We start from the raw sequence: 22,760 nt of genomic DNA, 5'->3' as shown, positions 1-22,760 counted from the left end.
CTATTTCTGCATATCAGGGACTTTGTCACTACCTGTAGCTGGGTCACTTACAGTCCAGGCATGTGGGAATTGGGCTACAAGAAGCAGGTGGAGGCAGTCCCCCAGCCTCCAGAGGAAGGTGGAGCAGATAGCTGAAGAGGATTAATGTATTACCCTCATTATTATTTCTTGCTTTGCACTTTGTCCAAAGGCTTTATGTATGTAGGAGTACATAAATTACACTTTCAAAAAATTTGAATGAGGCCTGCAATTTTTTGCCTTCATGGGTCTGTGGATTACTGTATTACCCTCGATATCATTTTTTCCTGGCTTTGCACTTTGTGCAAAGCCTATTTGACTGTAGGAAAACATCAATTACACTGTCAAATTATTTAAATGATGCCCTCCAGTTTTTGCCTTGAAGGGTCAATTGATAACTGGATGATCCTCCTTATATTTTTTCTTGGCTTTGCACTTTGAGCAAAGCCTTTATGAGTGTAAGAGTATATCAACTACACTTTCAAAATATTTGCATGCAGCCCACCCGTTGTTGCCTTCAAGGGTCTATGGATGACCCTGTTTGTAATTTTTAGCAGGATTTGCATTTTGTGCAGTTCTTTTATGAGTCTAGGAGTACGACAACTACACTTTGCTTACAATATTTTTTTTGAATCAGATAATTTTTTATTAATTAACAAAATACAAAACATCAGACAAAGTTAATTTGTCAAAATTGAACAAGTACATCTATTACAAAATATCTCCCTACCCCTCTCTCCTCCCCCACCCCCCTATTAATGTACACAAACAGCATTTTAATAGTAATATACATTAACACAGACTTTCTGGGTTCATCATCTCTCCGCCCAGGGTTTCTACAATATTTCAAAAATATTTACCTCTTTTGGCATATTGCTTACAATATTTAAATGAGGCACATCAGATGGTGCCTTCCTGGCTGTTTGAATAACCCTGCTTGTAATTTTGGCAGGCTTTGCACTAGTCCAAACCTCCTAGCCCATTTCTAGTGCTGTACCAGTTTTTTTAGGATGCAGTACCCAAGACAAACATGAATTTACTTCAGTCACAGAATTAAGTGTACCCTAGAAACATATTTTTAGGGAAGACTATCACACTTCTTAATTTGACTATTGTCCTTTGCCTCATCTTCTTCATTATACAGAGGTAGAGGTAGAGGTAGAGGTATCCGTTACACCGATGCCTCTACCCTGTGCCAGTCATTACACTGGCTACCCATCCACTCCAGAATCCAGTACAAAACTACTACCCTCATCCACAAAGCACTCCATGGCTCAGCACCACCCTACATCTCCTCCCTGGTATCAGTCTACCACCCTACCCGTGCCCTCCGCTCCGCTAATGACCTCAGGTTAGCATCCTCAATAATCAGAACCTCCCACTCCCGTCTCCAAGACTTTACACGTGCTGCGCCGATTCTTTGGAATGCACTACCTAGGTTAATACGATTAATCCCCAATCCCCACAGTTTTAAGCGTGCCCTAAAAACTCATTTGTTCAGACTGGCCTACCGCCTCAATGCATTAACCTAACGATCCCTGTGTGGCCTATTTATAATAAAAAAAAAAAAAAAAAAAAGGTTCCTCGCATCATGTTCTCATACACTTTATGCAGTATTAGCCCTCTGTGTCTGTACTGCTACATACTTAGGCAGGTAACTGGTTCATGCAGCTTTACATGAACACCTGAGCCTTACACTATAGCTGGTCCGAATAACTAAAGCAATTGTTACCATCCACCTCTCGTGTCTCCCCTTTTCCCCATAGTTTGTAAGCTTGCGAGCAGGGCCCTCACTCCTCCTGGTATCTGTTTTGAACTGTATTTCTGTTATGCTGTAATGTTTATTGTCTGTACAAGTCCCCTCTATAATTTTTAAAGCGCTGCGGAATATGTTGGCGCTATATAAATAAAATTATTATTATTATTATTATTATTATACTTCAGAACCAGATGTGTTTATTTAATAGTATGCATCATACTTCTTATATTTTAATGCACTTCATAACAGTACAAATACTGACTCAATGGCGGGCTTATGCAGCATTATGTATACTTACCTATTTTTTAAAGGAGACGGCTAGACCATTGTACAATGTTTTAATCTGTTGTGTCACCCCTAATTCCTCAGGAACGTCATGCTTGTAAGCAGGCTCAGTAAGTTTGGTAATAAATTAAACTACTAGTCATGTAAGATAAAATAAAGTCAGTTAGTTCTAACCAAAAAAAGTGTCTGATATTGAGATGAAACTTCCCAGAAACAGAGGACTAAGTTGAAGTCCCACTTATGACCCAGTATAAAGTAAAGGGTCTTCAACTAATTTCTAATACTATTCAGTGCTCACAGGATTGAGGGGCTGGATGCAACTGAACATCTCACCCATGTCCATTCACCAGTAGTCCAGCTTTAAAGCCATCAACACTGTAAATGCAGCATTGGAGTCTAAACATTTTGTTACCCAGAATAAGCACAATATAAGTAATGTAGTGCATTTACAAAGTTACTAAACTTACTCAGTACACCAGTTCTGAATGCACTTATAATATGGAGTTTAAAGATTGACACATGCTGTATTTTACAACAAACATTTTGATATTTGAATATTAATCCTTACACAAAACATTTTTCCCATTATTCACCATAAAGCAGGCATCTTTTTCATTATATTTTATAGTTCAGTTGTAGTTTTCTGGACTCTTTGACGACATGTGAAGATTCACAATTCTAGAGTTATTGATGCTAGTATATTGAAGCACGTTTTCATTTTTAATTTATTTAAATCTGAGATGGGTAATTTTTCTAAAATAAATCCAGATGGAACTGAACAGGAATGAATAAAGTGTGATTAGATGACTTAATGGCTTGTATTGAAGGTTATTCAAATTCACATTTTTATCCCTGCAGAATAATGAATGTCCTTACTTTGTAAGAATACGTTTTGATGGAAATGCTGCACATACTGTAGTGCATTAGTGATCTGAATGTGAATCTGTTATTGTTCCTGATGGATTTTTAATATAAAAATACTTTACATTAGCATTTTTTATGTATTGGTACAAATATCTAAGTCACTAGGGAAAAGATTACAATTGTGATCAGTATAATACATGGCATTTTGCTTGGCGAAGATGCAGAACATTTTAAATGATGTCTACTTAAATCAATTCAATACTGAATAAAGTCCTTTTTACTTCACATTATGTAAACTGGCACAGTACTCCATAATATAGTGGTTAAACACGGCAGAATACAGCTTAATAAAAATAACTAAATGCCTGTGTTTAACTGAGAGCAAAGAAAATCCTATGCTAGAGGGGTTTTTATCTCCCATTTCTTAACCTTCCTCTAGTGTTAGGGTCGTGACTAGTGTTGAGCGATACCGTCCGATACTTGAAAGTATCGGTATCGGATAGTATCGGCCGATACCCGAAAAATATCGGATATCGCCGATACCGATATCCGATACCAATACAAGTCAATGGGACATCAAGTATCGGAATGTATCCTCATGGATCCCAGGGTCTGAAGGAGAGGAAACTCTCCTTCAGGCCCTGGGATCCATATTAAAGTGTAAAATAAAGAATTAAAATAAAAAATATTGTTATATTCACCTCTCCGGCGGCCCCTGGACATCAGCGGGAGGATCCGGCGTCCGGCACGGCTTCTTTCTTCAAAATACGCGCCTTTAGGACCTGTGGAATGACGTCCCGGCTTCTGATTGGTCGCGTGCCGCCCATGTGACCGCCACGCGACCAATCAGAAGCCGCGACGTCATTCCTCAGGTCCTAAAAGGCGCTCATTCTAGGACTTTAGCTGAGGAATGACGTCGCGGCTTCTGATTGGTCGCGTGGCGGTCACATGGGCGGCACGCGACCAATCAGAAGCCGGGACGTCATACCACAGGTCCTAAAGGCGCGCATTTTGAAGAAAGAAGCCGTGCCGGACGCCGGTTCCTCGCGCAGATGTCCAGGGGCCGCCGGAGAGGTGAATATAACAATATTTTTTATTTTAATTCTTTATTTTACACTTCCGATACCGATACCCGATATCACAAAAATATCGGATCTTGGTATCGGAATTCCGATACCGCAAGTATCGGCCAATACCCGATACTTGCGGTATCGGAATGCTCAACACTAGTCGTGACCGACCCGTTTTAGGTTTTAAATGCATACAAATTCTACATACATTTGTTTATAGCATCAAGACTTTTTGACTTTTTCAGGAACTTATTGTTAAACAAAATACAATAAAATAAAACTATTTTACTAAATTGTAAAATGCTCCTATTAAGATTATAACATTTGTGTTGTTGGGGTCAATTTCGACCCAGGTCTAATATAAGAGTAAAAAAACAATAATAAGTCCCAAAACTGAACTCATAAACACAACATAAACCAACAGCCCACAGCCAGCTCTACCTCCAACAACTTGAGTTAGGGACATGTCCAGGCATGTATGGCCAAATCAGCTTAGAGTTGGTAATTGCAGAGTATAGTTTATATTATTCTCTTGAGGTTCATTTGACAATGTTTTTAAGGGTATGCTCTCAAATGAAAGGCCCAGGGGGCCACAACAAAAATATTAAAATCAAGCCTTCCATGGATGAGAAACCCTAACAAGGCAACTAAGAGGTAAGAATTAAATTGGATCATAAATAACTGTTTTTAGGGTATCCTAGGGGTGATTTAATACATGGGTCGAAACCGTTAACATAAGAAAGAGTAACAGAAAGCTAACACTAGAGGAACTGGTTAGTACTAACATACTCTAGTGCGGTGTACACAGAATCATCAGTTTGCTACACAAAGCAAATTTCATATAAAGTCATTCGATCTATTAGTAGGCTTATGTTATGTGGGTTGAATGAAAAGTACAGATGTGGTCTTCCTTACTTTAGCTCTTAGTATGACACATCCATTGTCGAGTGGCATGACTATAATCTGTCGGCAAATGATTAATACCTGGCTAGGCAGTTATGTGAATTTCAGTCTATCAACTTTTTTGCCATCATGCCTTTTGGTCTTCATTGCATTGTGACAAATTTGAGACCTTAAAAATATTTTTCAGGTAAGGATTGACATAAGGAGTACCAACCTCCATTTAGATGTTATTTTTGGTATATATTTGAAGCCGGATTCCTGAGTTGGAGGTCAAAGGTGTTAATCATTGAGCCACCAGCCTCATATTAATGGATACGCCAGAAAAAGTAACTTGAGCATTACACAGGACTGTAGTAATGAAAATAAATAATTAAAGAATTATTACCCCCAAAAGAACAAGTTTTTTTCTATATGTTGGTTAGGGAATAATGTGCTCATTACTTGTATCCCCACCATTCTGATATTGAGGATCTGCAGCAAAGTTCTGAATTGAGTAGAGGTGCACATGGTCTACCTCCACTCCAATCAAAGTCAATAAGACTGCCAGAAATAGCCAAACGACACAGCACTCAGCTTTCTTGGCAAAAAAAGGTGTGGAGATCGACTATGTGCAACCTATCTTCTTTGGAAGGATGGATACCCATTTAACACAACTGTTTTCTTACTTTTTTTCTATGCACTAAAAATGTTTACATGATGTGCAATAATCAAAAAAAGACATGCATGGTATAACTTTCTGTGTTATTAGCTTAATTAGTCTGCATTTGTTTATAATTGTGACTTAAATAACAGTCGGAGCACATTTTATTAGTAATCAAACATAGAGTATCTGAAAAAGTTCACTAATTATTTATTGCAATTGTAACCATCGTAGTGTACTTAGTTTAGGATTTTTCCTGGCTTGATGTTATGTGTTGTCTATTTTAGGGACATAAACAAACTGTTGAAAAAGGCAAGAAAGAAACAGAGAACACACTAAGCGAGTCTGATGACATTATGACCGAAGTCAACAACTTAGCGCAAAACATCAATGAAGCGGAAAACGTGAGTAAAAACCACAGTGTGCCATAAACTTCCTGAACAACTGAAATTTAAAGAGTGGTTTTACACTAAAGCAAACAAGTTTGGAGTAGCCAATTGTAAGCTGTTATAGAGATCAGAGCAAGTGATTTATATTTCTAGCTACTAAATCTCTGTCTTCAACAGACAGACACAAAACTCATTCTCTCCAGAAAAGTTCTAAACATTTTACCTGGAGGGTACAGCAGAATTTTATGAATGTATGATTTTTGGGTATGTGTTTTCTTTACAAAAATTGTATTTTTATTTCAAAAGGTGAAAAAAAAAACAATTCTACAGTATATTTGGGGGTGGGTTCAGTGGTAGTTTTAAAGCATACTATTTATGACATAGTAAATTTATTTACTCAGATTCACTCAAAATCAGCCAGGAAATTCGAAATTAGCCCCAATTACCATCAACAAGCAGCTTATTATGGTCTGAAGCCTCCTTACCTTTCATAATAAAGGGATGGAAGAAAAAAGGGTTAGAACTAGTGATGAGCGAGTATACTCGTTGCTCGAGATTTCCCGAGCATGCTCTGGGGGTCTCTGAGTATTTGTAAGTGCTCGGAGATTTAGTTTTTGTTGACGCAGCTGCATGATTTAGAGCTGCTAGACAGGATGAATACATGTTGGGGGTTGCCTGGTTGCTAGGGAATCCCCACATGTAATCAAGCTGGCTAACAGATGTAAATCATTCAGCTGCAACAATGAAAACTAAATCTCCAAGCACTAAAAAACACTCGGAGGACACCCGAGCGTGCTCGGGAAATCTCGAGTAACGAGTATACTCGCTCATCACTAGTTAGAACACAATATCAAACTAATTTTAGCTCTATATTTCTGCCTGTCATGCAACTCCACGACGATGATCCGCTGGCTTCCGAAGGCTCTCCGGGGCTGGTCTCCACTATACTTTTTCCCTACATCTTGCCTCCAGAATGTGTGTAGAGGTCTAGCTGGTGCCAGAAGTGCCAGAGAAGAGTAAATAGAACCACCACCAGAGCAGGTCAAGTACAATAGGAAGCTAGCGGATGACCAGTGGGGAGCTGTGGTGGGAGAGATAGGTTCGGACCTGGGTGAGTATATTAATTTATTGTTTTTAACCTCTCCCAGACCCATATAAATCTTGCAAATGGCAACTAGCTGATCGACCTTATCTTGGAATCACATGAATTGAATTCCCCCAAATTTGCAAATGATAGAATCTGCAATTTTTTGGAAACTCTGAATGAATTATTTAATTACTTAATCATCACATTCTAAAGATGTGTTCATACTGAGGTTTTTTGCAGGGTTTTCATGGAAAAAAAATCTTTAAAAAAATCATCTTTTTAACTACTTATGGATTTTTCGAAGTTTTTGCTCCAAAAACTTTGCAAAAACACCTCAGTGTGAATACACCCTAAGGGTATGTGCACATGTATTTCAGGAGGATTTTGGTTGAATTCATTATTGGATGAAAGACTTCTGTGATTGCTTGGGCCAACTTACTAAATCTTATGTTATAAAAATGCTGTGTGCTATGCATATAGTCTCTACTTCTTGACAACAAAACTACCTATATGCATTAGAAACTACCCATATTTAATAGAAATATCATAAACAAATAGCAAAAAATCCACCTTCATAAAACCCAATCAGCACAATAGTACAATAACTATACATATACAGCAGTCCACCAGATACTGAGACTGTAAGCCAAGTAGTCCAAGTACTGCAAAGTTTTCAGCAGTTCAATAAAATAAAGTGCATAGTGCTAGCGGTTACCTTATTAATAGGCGATAACATCAAACTCAAAGATGGAAATACAGTTCCGAATGATGTCCAGATGAAATCCGAGGAGAAAGAGGAAGGAATTCTCTTCAGGAGTGTAGTCCCGGCCGGTGACACACTCCCCCTAAACGTCCTCACTAGTGGTGCGCGACAAGAGCCGGTACACGCTCAAGACCTGTTGTGCTGCAGATGCCAAACATGACCTTGCGTGACGTAGTTAGTCACGTGACCATCCAAAGTAAGGAGCGCTGTGAGGACCAGTTTTTCCGCCCACCACTATATATCTTAATTGGTATAGATTTTATGTTATGCAGTATACAGCAGAGGATTACAGCTTTATGATATCCTGATTTAAAACCATGATGTGTGCCTTTAATTAAATAACATTTATCATCTATAGGCGTCCATTTTGAAAAATGTAACCCTTAACCAGCTTCTGGACACATACATCAAATGTAGACTGCACAATGTGAAATTAGCCTCACTGTGTTTAATAAATTATATCAAATTCATATTTGCCAGGAATTGATGGATATTAATAAAGAACTTCCACAATTGGGTGAAAGACTAAGAGTCAAAATAAGCAATCTCACTGATGAGATCCAAACGAGAGACCTTCCAGAGCAAGTACTCCAGGCAGAACTGCATGCTGCCCAGCTGAAAGAGTCCTCTGCAAAACTTGATGGGTGAGTAGAAGAAAAGTATACAAAAGTATACAAAAGTGTACAAAAGTGTACAAACAAACCCCTAGGAATGTGGTGCCCATTCCAGGATGGTTTTGTGCCATTAAAGTTGGTGGGGATTTTTTTTTCCACGGGATGGGTCACCATGTCATTGTGCATTAGGTTAGGAGTATATATGTGTTGAGCTGAACCTGGAAGGGACTTAGAGGTTGTTCAGTGAAAACAAGTTATCACACATTTACATAAATGATAACTACTTGCTGATCAATGTGTATTCTACCATTGTGGCCTTCACTGATTAGCAGAAAATGGAGCAGCAGGTTTAACATCCACCTGACGCTCCATTCATTCTCTATGGTGCTGCCAGAAAAAGCCTAGCACAGCATTTGGCAGACCCATAAAGAAAACATGGAGCAGAATTCAAGCATGCGCATTGCCACTCCTTTCTAATAGGGATAAAAGTGTGCCATTCTGCAGATCGGTCCATCCCAGCAATTAAACCTCACCCATCTACAAGTTCTTGGCCATCCTGTGGGTAGGTGATGACTTGTTTTTACCACACAAGCCCCTTAGTTTTTATTTTGCTACTTCCTCCCACTCATATCTTGCATGCCACTTAGTGCAACAGTAGAGTCATCTGATTGTTAATACAAACTAAAAGTACCGTCACACTCAGCGACGCTGCAGCAATATAGACAACGAGCCGATCGCTGGAGCATCGCTGTTTAGGTCGCTGTAGAGACGTCAAACACAGCAGCTCCAGAACGATGCAGGAGCGATCCAGTGACGTAACCGCGACTCACTTCTCATTCTCGCTGGTTGTTAGCTCCATGTAAAAACATTGCTGGCATCGTTGCTTTTGCTGTCAAACATGACGATACACGCCGACCTGGCGACAAAATAAAGTTCTGGACTTCTAGCTCCGACCAGCGATGGCACAGCGGGATCCAGATCGCTGCTGCGTGTCAAACACAACGAGATCGCTATCCAGGACGCTGCAACGTCACGGATCGTTGTCGTTCTCGTTGTAAAGTTGCTGAGTGTGAAGGTACCTTTAGGGCATACTCGTTATCTTGTACAGAGATAAGGAAATCATTTGAAAAACATTTCCATACTGTGAGACTTCTAGCCTGCTTCCAGATAAACTAGCAATAATAATATCTGTAGGTCTTTCATTTGCTTATGAGATATATACCATGTGCGGCATAATTTAGTATGTAAATTATAATATGCTAAACCAATACACCTTCAGCCTTATGTGGTCATTGCTGGCCCGTTGCACTTCAATTAAAATGATTACAACATTTGCCAAGCTTTCATCTGCCTTGTATATTAATGCATTCTGATTATACCAGCTACACGCATGTTTCTCTTCCAATAAAACATTGCTGCTGGCTTGAGTTCAACGTAAAACACAGAGCAGCAGTGCCCCCTACCTGTGCATCAGATATGTACTTGTCCAGCAATCTGTCTCGCCTGTGGAGCCCTGCAAGCTGCAAAATCTTTATCAACCTACTGGCAGAATATGGACAGAACTAAGATTCTAAGTCTAATCTGCAGAGGTTCGCTAGAGTTTATCCAATAATATATAATCCAAATACACTACTGGGGCTCATTCAGATGCCAGTGGCTTGTGTCCGTGTTTACCATCAGTTTTCATATGAATAAAGCTGATACAGGTTCCTCAAGCTTGTATCAAACAGTCCGTGAAAAAGCATAACACACAAATGGAATCCAAGTGCGGTCTGATTTTGATATTTTGTTTTATTGACCTATTGACAGTTTGACTCATCAAAACAGGAAATGTCTCTGAGTTTCTATATGGACCACTCAGTCTGCAGAAATATGGAAACATGTGAACAGCCCCGTAGGTTATAATAGGTATATGTACTATCTGTAAAAACACTGCATGTGAAACACTGACATCTAAAGGAGGCCAAAATTAAATACATAATTAGATAGATATATATGAGATAGATAGATAGATACTCACTGCATGCTTTTTACACAGACTTTTTTGCTGAACTCATACAATCCATCGAAAAGGTCTACTATAAGTTAAAAAATTCATTTGATGTATTATTGTTGCCCTGATTGCATAATTGATGCCTTGACTATATTTCATAGATTCAATAATTAAAGTGGTGTTCTAACCAAAACCTGAGTATCTATGAGTGGACCTCCACCAGATGAGATTGGTGAGAGTATGACACCTGGCACCCCTCACAGATCAGCTATTATATGCTCCAGTGACCGTAAAGTGCAGCTTCATTAAATGTGTAGCTTCCATTGCCAGGTACTGCAGAAAAAAATAGCTTATCGTCGAGAAGTCGGTTGTTGGACACTGACCCGTCTCATATTGATAAGCTATCCAACAGTTAAGTCATCAATATATTATGACGGGACAACCCATTTAACAATTTTAATGGATCAATTTCATCTTGACTGGGAAGTGTGGTGAAATATATTTTTACGGTTAATTGACTCTACCAAGCACTATGCTGGCACCACTGCATCTGTTTAGAACGTGTGTATATATACATATCTCAATAGTGAAATTGCAACCCCAAGAAGTAAAAATCATGGCATTAAGGAATAGGCATGATATGTAAAAAATGAAAAAGATGGAAGTACATTTTTCAAAGCAACCTAATTTATTCAATAGCTATTATGCGTGCAGCGCACAGAAATACATGCACTTATATGTCTTATCAAGACAACAATGAGCTTATTAATGGTTCTATAAGGAATGTTCTGACACGCTGAATGCACTTGAGCCAGGTCAAAGTAATGTCAAGGGTAGTATATGGATAGGTCTCTAATTGTAAAGATTTCAAGAAATGTACAGTTCAAACTAGAAGTTTACATACACTAAGCAAAAATACACATATTCATGTTTTTTTCAACACCTGACATGAAATCAGAATATACCTTTCCAGTTTTAGGTCAATTAGGATTACCATATTTATTAATATTTGTCAGATGCCAGAATAATGAGAGCGAGAGAATGTCTTAAGGCATTTGTATTATTTACTGCAAAGTCAAAAGTTTATATGCATTTCGATAGTTTTTGGAATCATTGCCCTTAAACTGAATGACTTGGGTCAAACGTTTACTAAATCTATCAGGACCCTGTCAGCACTGGCAAACTGCCACGGCATGCCCAGCACCAGCCCTGCAGGCAATTTGTCCATGACAAAACATTCAATCTCTTCCACGTGGGAAGAACCAATTTTCAACACAAGCTTTTCAGAAACAGAAATGATCCCAGTTCGTGTAAGAGGAGATGAGTCGATGGCCATGACTTTAAGAGTTCTGCCTGTCCCTCCTGCACTGCGCTGCTATCTCCGTGTATGACTCCTTGCCTATGTTCTGACTATTCTCTGCTTGCCCCTCCTGTACCGTGCTGCCCTCTCCATGCATGACCCCCATTTGTTCGACCTTAGTTCTCCTCTCCTCTATTCCAGGGTCCCTGTAGCATCCTGCACTCATCTCCAGCAGCAGGATGCTAAGCCCCACCCCTTGTGGTCACATGATCGCAGGTCCTTCTGCCTCCTGCTATCCTCAGAATCCCCTCTCGCCACGCTGCTCAGGTTCAGTCTGCCTGAGCTTTGCCGCGGCATCTGATCCTGGGCACTCCCGCAGTTTGGGTGAGTCACCCTGCTCAGCAGTGGCAGTTCGCTGGTGCTAACAGGATCCTGATATTATAAGCCACCACACATTTTTTCTAGGTTGGGGAAAGTTGTGTGTATTTTCTGTGCAAATTAGCAACATGGATCCCCTGCAGGCTTTAGCTGATCAGGTCAAACATTTAACACAAATGTCCAAAAAGCTCAATCTGAACAGCGAACGATGGCCTATACCCAACAGCAGTTGGTGGACACCGTGCAGGGGGCCGGTGTGGCAGGGACTCTTGGTTCCAGGAGTAGGGACGAATCTGTGGTATCCCCTGAATCTCCGGTCAAATTGCCTGACTCCTTTTCAGGGAATAAAAAGTAGTTTAGGTCCCTCAGGGAGGAATGTAAGCTTTTTTCTTTAAGGCCCGTTCCTCTGGGGATGAGTTCCAGAGGGTGGGGGTCGTTATTCCTCTACTGAGGGGTGCCCACCAAGCATGGTCTTTTTCTCTGTCTCCCACTGTCCCCGAGAGAATGACAGTCGATGCCTTCTTTGAAGCCTTGGGCCGCATATATGATGAGCCTGACAGAGTAGGTATGGCTGAAGATATGGTCATGAGTGTGCGTCAGGGTAAACACTCAGCTGAGTGGTTTTGTGCGGAGTTTCAACACTGGGCAGCAGAGGTCTCATGGGATGATGCTGCCTTTTGGGGCTTATTGCGCAGAGGCCTGTCTGAACGTCTCCAAGACGCTCTGGCCCTCCATCCACCACCTGACACCTTGGAGGATGCCATTACTTAGGCCGTGCATATGAACCGCAGTCTGCGGGCTAGGGGTGTCATGCAGTCCGAGACATCCCTATTCTTCGGCAGCAAAAGGACTGGTGTCGCTCCTGAACCCATGGAGATTGGCACCACTTCGGTCAAGGAAAAGGAGAGGACATGCCGCTGGGAGAAGCAACTCTGTCTTTATTGCGGGGAGTCTGGTTATTGACCCCACAATGAGGCTATAAGAAGCCTCCCAGAATCCAGGAGTGAGGCCGTCCAGATTAATCTCTGAACTACCTAGTCCCACAAACTAAGCAGATCATGACAATATCTTTCCATAAGCTTCTCACAATAGTTGGTCCGAATTTGGCCCTATTTCTCTTAAAAAATAAACTGGTGTAGCTTTCCCAGGTTTGTAGGTCACCTTGCTCGCACCTGCCTTTTCAGCGTTGCCCATAAATTATCAATAGGATTGCGGTATGGGCTTTGTGAATACCCATCCAAAACAATGACTTTGTTATCCTTAAGCCACTTTTTTAGCATTTTGGCAGTATACTTTGGGTCATTGTTCATTTGGAAGACCAATTTCTGCCCAAGTTTTAACTTCCTGGCTGATGTCTTGAGATGATGTTTCAGTATTGTCACATAATCTTCTTTTCTCACAATGCCATCTAATTTGTCAAGTGCACAAGTCCTTCCTGCAGCAAAACAACCCCACAACATGATGCTGCCACCCCTGTGTTTCACAATTGGGATGTGTTCTTCGGCTTCCAAGCTTCCCCTTTTTGCTCCAAATGTAATGAGGGTCTTTATGACCAAAAAAGTTCAATTTTAGCTTCATCAGACCACAAGACATGTCTCCAAAAATTAAGGTCTTTGTGCATTTGCAAACAATAATCTGGATTTTTTGTTTGTATTTTGGAGTAATGGCTTTTTCCTGGTAGAGTGGCCTTTCAGCCCATGATGATACAGTAGTCTTTTCACTGTGGATATTGACACAATCTTACCAGCTTCCACCATCATCTTCACAAGGTCTTTTACTTTTGCCCTTGGGTTGATGTGCACATGTCGGACCAAAGCACGTTCATCTCTTGGACACAGAACCCATTTCCTTCCTGAGCGGTATGATAGCTGGACATTCCCATCTTGTTTGTACTTGCATATAATTGTTTGTACAGATGAACAAGGCACCTTCAGGTATCTTAAAATTATACCCCAGTATGAGTTAGACTTGTGCAAGTCCACAATTCTCTTCCTGATATTTTGGCTGATTTCTTTAGACTTTCCCATGATGCTACACAAAGAAGCAATGTGTTTCAGGTGTGCATTAAAATACATTAACAGGTGTGTCTCTAATTAACTCAGATGTTACAAAAAAACACGCTTCTGAACACGACATCAACTTCTAGTTTCAACTGTATGTTATTTAGCCCAAAATACACACATTTATGTAAAAAAGAGTTACCTCCCCAAAGGTGTCAATGTCCTATAAATTATCTCAATCTAAATGTAGAGCACGTATATTGAATCATTATCATTCATATCCGCCCTTGAATTTTGAACAATTTTTATGTTTTTTATTCAAAGTCTTCTAAATATGCTGTTGGAAAATATTATAGCCTCTTAATGTACATTTGTATACCTTGAATCAGTGCTCCAAGATGATTTTTGTCTATACAGAATTGGTTTTACAAATGAAGAATACATACCTGGTTTGTGAGTCATTGCTCAATGAAATTGTTTTGTCATTGCTATAGCAATATATTATTTTGCCATCAATTCATTTTTGTTTCATGGATACTTGAGTTTAATATTCCTATCGGTTTCCACAGAATCCTTGCTGAAGCTAAAAACCTCTCATTTAATGCTACTGCAGCTTTCAATGCATACAGCAATATCAAGGACTCAATTGACAGTGCAGAGGACACTGCAAAAGAGGGCAAAGCCAAAGCAAATGAAGCAGCAGAATTGGTAAGCGCAAAGACGTTTTGGTTTAAATATCACATAAAAGTTAGAAAGAATTGTGAGTTCGATACCTAACACCAATTTTAAAGAACATCCCCTTTGCCTGAATGTCCAGTTTCTAAGAGCTCGTGAACACAGTCGAAACATCTGTGCAAAGCCTATATGGTAATTCACACAAAAGCCAGCTACATAGGCCTCTATATAGAGTCTGACAGGCACCATATAGGGAGATTTTCTCCAATCAAAAAAATCCTTTTAAATAGAGCATGCAATAATTTTTTTGTCATATGCAATCTGACATAAAAATTTCAGCATAGAATTGGAGGCATACTAAGGCACAGTATAGGCCCCCGTGACTCTATAGATTCCCTATTAAGCCTTATTATGAGAACAATAATAGAGATGAGCAGATGGAATTTATTTTATAATTTTTATGATTTTGCTGAACACGGCAAAATTGAATAATATACGATTTGATTTGTGAGAATCACCAAAAATTGCCATCACCATTTTGCATATTGCAAAAGACAGCATCAGCCAGAAAAGGCTCACATGACCTTGAGTGCGGGTTTCCCATTGATGCCTGGCATCTATTAAGTTGCCTGGTATAGCACAGCCAATCAGAAGGAACTATGATAGCCTATATAAAAAGCAGAGATTTATACCACATTCACACATTCAATATTTGGTCAGTATTTTACATCAGTATTTGGAAGCCAATATCAGGAGTGGAACAATCAGAGGAAAAGTATAATAGAAACACGTCACCACTTCTGCATTTATCACCCACTCCTGGGTTTGGCTTACAAATAGGGATGTCAAAACTGAACATGTGAACTTGGCCTTAGGGAAGAATCTGGACAGTGAGATGCTTTCACTTCTCACAGCTTACAAATAGTGATAGTGAAAGTGATAAAATAGTGAATAAATATTACAGACAGTGTGTGACACCATAGAAGAAAATAACAGTTGCAATCCATTTACCACAGCCATTTGTGTTGCCATACCTTTCACATTAGTTAAAGTGCTTCTTCACTGGTCTGACATCTTCTTATTAAATACTATATTCTCCAATGTAAAATAAAAATACTTTATAGTCACGTCCAAGACTCAAAAGACAATTTGGCATTTGAGACCTGCAACCAAATAGTGGATGCTCCTGTGCTGAATTGCTTGTATCTTCCCTGGATATCTGAAGTTTGCATGAAGGAAGTAAAAGTGCAGCAGCCTAATAGTGGCTGCTGATTGACTGAAAGTGATCATGTGGTGGAGCAATGTTATTCAATCTTCAAGAAGACCTGGTGCCGACATCATTGAATCAGTATGGTAAGGTACAAGAGGTGAGTAGAGATGAGAGAACCTGAACTTTAGTGCATGGTTCTAACTGGACACCTAGTGTCCGGTGCTCAACTCCGGACACGGAATTCTCCCGGAAAGTCGGTTTTAGTGTTGAGAAAGAGAAATAGAGAGGGATGGAGAGAGAGACTTTTGAAGGCCCCTAGCCTTTACTTTGATTGTGGGGTTTGAGTAGAGTCTTAGTACCTGAACTAAACAATGGGCTAAAGTTCGTTCGAACCTGGATATCTATGGGTCCACTCATACCTAGAGGCAATCATAGGTTATTCTTATTTTACAGCTGCAAATGTATTTACGAAGAGGTTGTTCAGAGAGGTGGATGACCACTTTAAGGTCCATTTACAATGCCCAATGATCATGAACGAGCATTATTAGGAATATTGGTTTCATGATAATTTTGCAGTCTTAACAGGCTGCCGAGCACCCGATGAACAAGCAAATCACTCATTCGTTGGGTGAAATGGTCTGTTTTGTATAAAGATTATGATATTAAAAACTACTGTTACTGTTTAGACACTCAATTAAGTAATAATCTAAAAAAGGACTGGCTACACATATGGCACTTCCAAAACTTAAATGCACCTATAAACTACGGAAGCTAATGCCAAAATCCAAATATTTTAAACAAATATATCTTTATTCAATATAATTTATAAAAACATGTCACACAATAGATACATATGCATAAAAACTTCTAAGAAGCGGAACGCGAAACGCGCATCGGGGAAGGTGCCGCATATACAGGTTATGTATTAACTCCTTATCACTCACTTTGGTATGGCATTGAGGCCTGCATGAGGTATTTGAGTTGTCTGTATGTTTTTCTGTTGATAGCTTTGCATATCAGTCCAACTATGATGGTACTACTATAACTTTACAACTTTGAAGGATACTTTAATCAGTCATGTAGCTATGGATATGGCACTGAATATTTTTTGTATCCTCTTTGCATTATATTATCCCAGCTAATTTGGGACACATTGTTGTCTTTGGATATAAGAACTTTTGTATATACCTTCTTGTCAGCCTGAGTGAATACTACTATATATATGTGGAATTGTGTATACATTCCTACTATTATCTACCTCTATATGGCGGTACTAAGTTTTTATGCATATGTATCTATTGTGTGACATGTTTTTATAAATTATATTGAATAAAGATATATTTGTTTAAAATATTTGGATTTTGGCATTAGCTTCAATTAAGTAATAAACCTTTAGCATTTTTAAAAACGATCAAGAGAACTAAGATTGTCCAGTTGTCTGATCAGACAAAGCCTATAGATATGAGTCTTGCTGTTTTGGGGGTTAAAAAAAATATTGTTAAAACTATGTGTCATACATTCTTAAATGATGGATATTATTTCTATTAAATGTATAAATATTTGAATAAAGTAATATATCGTTTACGTGTATATTATTGACATGTTCACCCCTCGTAATAGAAATATTAGTTCTTAGTATTTAGCCTTTCGATTTCCTTCTTATTTGCTAGACATTTTAGATATATTCTTTGTTTGCAATATTCATATTACTGCATGCAAATGTGACCTTTCCAGGCTGTTATTTTGATTGTACTATATCTAATAGCCCTCCAAACCCAGGGTAGCTTGATAGTTTGTAAAATGTCCAAACTAAGATTAATCTGTATTCACATTCTATACAACTTCATTTGCTCAAGCTCAATTAATTTTCGCAAAAAATACATTTTATTTTTTTTTTAGATTTTATTTTTATGGTTTTCTTTTTCTGATTATTAAGTAAATATCATAGACTGTTTCTGAATTAATCTTTCGAGCATTCATTTCATAATGAGCATTGCATTGCAGACTTAGCATTGTAATTTTTGACATAATTAATGTTCACATTGTTAATGTCATCCTTTTCAGTGCCATTGTAGGAAAAAAGATTCCAAAAGAAATGTGTTCTAGTTCTCAAATTATTTTTCAAAATTGAAGTACCGCATTTTTCGGACTACAAGACGCACTTTTTCCCCCCAAAAAAAGGGGGGAAAATGGGGGGTGCGTCTAATAGTCGCAATGCAGGCTTACCGTGGCGGCAGAGGTGCGGTGGCAGAGGTGTGGCGGCAGAGGAGGCGCAGTAAGCGGGGTCCCTTTCTCCGGTGAGGTGATGCAGCAGCCCGGTATGCAGCAGAGCCGGGTGAATCCTGTTGTTATCGGTGGTGGCGGCCATTTTCCTGAGGCCGCGCGTGCGCAGATGGAGCGCTCTGCTTCCCGGGGCTTCAGGAAAATGGCCGCCGCGATCTCCATCTGTGCACGCGCGGCCTCCCGCAGCCATTTTCCTGAAGCCCCGGGAAGCAGAGCGCTTCATCTGCACACGCGCGGCCTCAGGAAGATGGCCGCCCCCACCGATAACAATAGGATTCACCCGGCTCTGCTGCTTACCGGGCTGCTGCATCACCATACCGGGGAAAGGGACCCCGCTTACTGCGCCTCCTCTGCCACCGCACCTCTGCCACCGCACCTCTGCCACCGCACCTCTGCCGCCACGGTAAGCCTGCATTGCCTGCACGGTAAGCCTGGGACCCCTCTCACGCCATACCTCTCACTGCACCTCCTGATCCCAGCACCTCCTGATCCCAGCACCTCCTGATCCCAGCACCTCCTCATTCCAGCACCTTCTTATCCCAGCACCTCCTCATCCCAGCATCACCCCACCTCTGCTGACACGCCTCCTGTGACCCTGCTCTGCCACCGCCAGCCCTCAGGTAAGATACTGTAAATTCGGACAATAAGACGGACCCCCATCTTATAAAAAATCTTTTTTTCTGCAATTTTCACCCCAAATTTGGGGTGCGTCTTATGGTCCGGTGCGTCTTATAGTCCGAAAAATACGGACTGTATATATATTATACTGTAAAAAGCTAAACTTCTCCAATATGAATTAGTATTCTGCTTTACTAGGTTGAAATATTGTTTTTGTCTTATTTTTATCATATTGTAGGAGTTTAGATGAGTCAGAAAATTACAAATAATTTGGAATTATTTTTAAGAAGCCCAAGGCAAATAACCTCATAGGGAACATTTATATGGAAAGTAGCAAACAAAATTGAAATGCATTGTATTTTGTACTTGTACTACAACTTTATTCAATTTGATAAGAAGCTTGTATTGAAGACCACCATGGTAGAGGATATGTCATTCCAAAGATTAAGTGTCTTTTTTTAACAGTTTTCATTGTATCTTCAAATGAAGTTTGGTTAAATTACTGATTGTGCAGAAAAGATAATATTCTGGAAAAGAAAATGTTTTAGGAAATTGAATTAGACGGTAAAAGAATTAGAAACTGAAATGATTTATTAAAGCCTATTCAAAGGATATTCACAATCCTGTCAATCATTGGATAAGCCATTACAGTAGGAATGGGTTCCGGTCTAGGAAATACAGCGGTTTTAACCCTCTACTGCTCTAAAGTGATTTCTGAAACTAAACTCTATTGAAGGGATCCATAACAGATCTATTCAGTTCTTAATCTTACAGACTCGTATTGAGTTAGCCAGATTTCAGACAGTTTTCTGTTCTTTTTATATCAAGCAGCAGGATCCAGATTATGCTATTTAGTAGAGTTGGGCAAACCTGAACAGTAAAGTTTGGCGTCCGTACCGAACACCTACTGTTTGAGCACGGACACCGAACATGGACTTCACTAGGAAGTCCGTGTTACTGTTAGGGTTCAGCTGTCCGAACACCGGGTGTTTGTTGCGCTGTTATGTACATGGCAGCGCGGCAAACACTGCTTCTGATCAGCGGTGAAATCATCCTTGCTGGTCAGAGAGCCACAGTCCCCATGCTGTCCAAAGACAGTGGGAGCACTCAGCTGTGATCGGAGGTATAAAGTTTACTTTCAGTCACTGGTGTCAGCTGATGGGACTACTGCTCCCATCATCCGACACCTGCTGCTAACAGTGTGTGCAGGCGCGGCAGATCGGAGTATTCATCAGCAGCTCCTGCACTGGAAAAAAATAATTTAAAAAAAGTGTGGGTTCCCTGCATTTTTGCTAACCATCCAGGCAAAACTCACAGCTGTGGGCTGCAACCCTCAGCTGTCAGCTTCAGCAAGGCTAGTTATTAAGAATAGACGGGTCCCAACGCTGTATTTTATAATTATTTAAATAAATAATTTATAAATGGCAGACAGCTGGGGGCTGGTATTCTCAGGCTGGTAAGGGGCCATGGATATTGGCCCCTCCCAGCCTAAAATTAGCAACCCGCAGCTGCCCAGAAAAGGCACATTTATTAAATGTGCCAATTCTGGCTCTTTATATACCAAAGAAATGGAGTACAGAAACACCACCAAGAAGATAAAAAATACAATGATTTTATTAACACAATATCACACAAACAAATCAAGTTATCATAAGTTATGACTAGTGTTGAGCGATACCTTCCGATATCCAGAAGTATCGGTATCGGATTGGATCGGCCGATATCAATACCCGATACCAATGCAAGTCAATGGGACATAAATATCGGAATCTAAATAAGCCCTTTCTGTCCTTCTACATCCTGTTCCGGAGGGGGGAAGAGTGTGGGCGGTGCATGGGCGGACACTGTGCGTGTCTGTGTGTGTGGGCGGGGTCTGTGTGGGCCTGCCGGGGATCTGTACAGGCCTCTCGGGGGTCTGTGCGGACTGACGGGGGTCTGTGTGTGCCTGCCGGGGGTCTGTGCGGGCTGCTGGGGGACTGTACGGGTCTGCCGGGGGTCTGTGCCTGCTGGGGGTCTGTGTGGGCATGCCGGGGCTCTGTGTGGGCTGCCACGGTTCTGTGCGGGCTGCTGGGGGTCTGTGTGGGCTTGCCGGGGCTCTGTGCGGGCCTGCCAGGGGTCTGTGCGGGCCTGCTGGGGGTCTGTGCATGCCTGACGGGGCTCTGTGCGGGTTGTAGGGGGTCTGTGTGGGCTACCGGGGTCTGTGCTTGCCTGCCGGGACTCTGTGCGGGCTGCTAGGGGGCTGGGCGGGCTGCTGGGGGTCTGTGCGGGCTGCCGAAGGTCTGTGCGGGCCTGCCAGGGGTCTGTGCGTGTGCAGGCATCGTCCGATGAGACTACAAATGACAGTGATTGACACATTAGCCAATGATGGGACACAGTAGTAGTCCCATCATCCGGCTAATGTGTTGATTGAAAAAAAAAAAACATACATACTACATACATACTACATACATACCTACTACATACCTAGAACATACATACTACAAATAGTACATTCATACATTACATACAATACATACATATAGACATACAGTACATTAAACATAGAGTACATACTCACCTTTACTTGTCATTTTGATCCCCGAAGCCAGTGTCACATGTAAAAAATATTAAAATAACAAACAACCAATATACTCCCTGTGCACAGAAATCCGCGAGTGTCCCACGACGATCTCCCATGGAGAACGGCAGCATCAGCTGATGCGACAAATCTCCAGAGGCTCCAGGAACACAATGATGGGAGGAAGGTATCCTTCCGCACTGTATTCCTCCACCGCTGTAAAAAAATAGTCCCTATTCTCACTTTTGGCATTGCTGTGTGAGAAATTTTCCCACGCAGCAATTGCCATAAAGTGAGACTTTGAACTATAGTAACCTCAGTGATGCACTGCAGGAGCCATTGTCTCCTGTCAGTGTGTCACTGAGGGTCCTATAGAGCAGTGACATCACCCAATGTCACTGCTCTATAGGGGAGATTGTTGTGGGACTCTCGTTATTAATTGGACTACGGCGGACAGGTAGTATACGGTTTATTATTTTACGTTTTTTGCAGGTGCTGAAGTATGGTAAGTATGGTTAAATGAAGAATATTAAAATACTTTTTTCCTAATGTGTGTGTTTTATTAACCCTTTATTACTATTGGATTAATAATGGATAGGTGTCTTATTGACGCCTCTCCGTTATTAACCAGGCTTAATGTCACCTTACAATAGGAAGATGTAATTAACCCCGTATCCCACCGCTACACGTGGGAAGAGAGGGGCTAAGTGCTGGAATTGGCGCATCTTACAGATGCCCCATTTCTGGGGCGGCTTCAGACTGATATTTGTAGCTGGGGCGGCAATATCCATGGCCCCTCTCTAGGCTATGAATATCAGCCCGCAGCTATCTGCGTAGCCTTTCTAGCTATAAAATATAGGGGACCCAACCGTCATTTTTTGGGGGGGAGTCCCCCTATTTTAATAGCCAGTAAAGGCTGTCTGCAGGCTGATATTCATAGCAGGCTACCCACCCGTCGGCTTTCCCCCTCTGGCACAGAAGATTGTGCGGGAGCCCACGCCGTTTTTTTTTTTTTTTAATTAAATGCTCATTAAGGCCTATTTCACACTTGCGTCGGTACGGGTCCGTCGCTATGCGTCGGGCCGACGTAGCGATGCATGTTGTGAAATTTGTGCACGACGTGGGCAGCGGATGCAGTTTTTCAATGCATCCGCTGCCCATTCTGAAGTCCGGGGAGGATGGGGCGGAGTTTCGGCCACACATGCGCGGTAGAAAATGGCAAACGCGACGGACAAAAAAACGTTCACTTTTTTCGTGCCGACGGTGTGCCAAAACACAACGGATCCATTTGCATGACGGACACGTGTGGCCATCCGTCGCGATCTGTTGCTAATACAAGTCTATGTGTAAAAAA

At 40.9% G+C, this 22,760-nt stretch overlaps 1 protein-coding gene across 2 annotated transcripts in view; it reads left to right on the top strand.

Annotated features, from left to right (window-relative positions):
* LAMA2 (laminin subunit alpha 2) overlaps positions 1-22,760 on the top strand; it is a 1,496,617-nt gene that overhangs the window by 1,222,742 nt on the left and 251,115 nt on the right. For both annotated transcript variants that reach the window (XM_069726054.1, XM_069726053.1), the window contains exons 38-40: positions 5,827-5,943; positions 8,259-8,422; positions 14,633-14,771. In XM_069726054.1, the coding sequence (XP_069582155.1) occupies positions 5,827-5,943; positions 8,259-8,422; positions 14,633-14,771 (420 nt within the window). The remainder of the gene's footprint in view (positions 1-5,826; positions 5,944-8,258; positions 8,423-14,632; positions 14,772-22,760) is intronic.

Source organism: Ranitomeya imitator, chromosome 5, assembly GCF_032444005.1.
Source record: "Ranitomeya imitator isolate aRanImi1 chromosome 5, aRanImi1.pri, whole genome shotgun sequence".
NCBI classification, from domain to species: domain Eukaryota; kingdom Metazoa; phylum Chordata; class Amphibia; order Anura; family Dendrobatidae; genus Ranitomeya; species Ranitomeya imitator.
The sequence above is the reverse complement of the archived record's forward strand: the minus strand, read 5'-3'. Positions and strand labels throughout refer to the sequence as shown.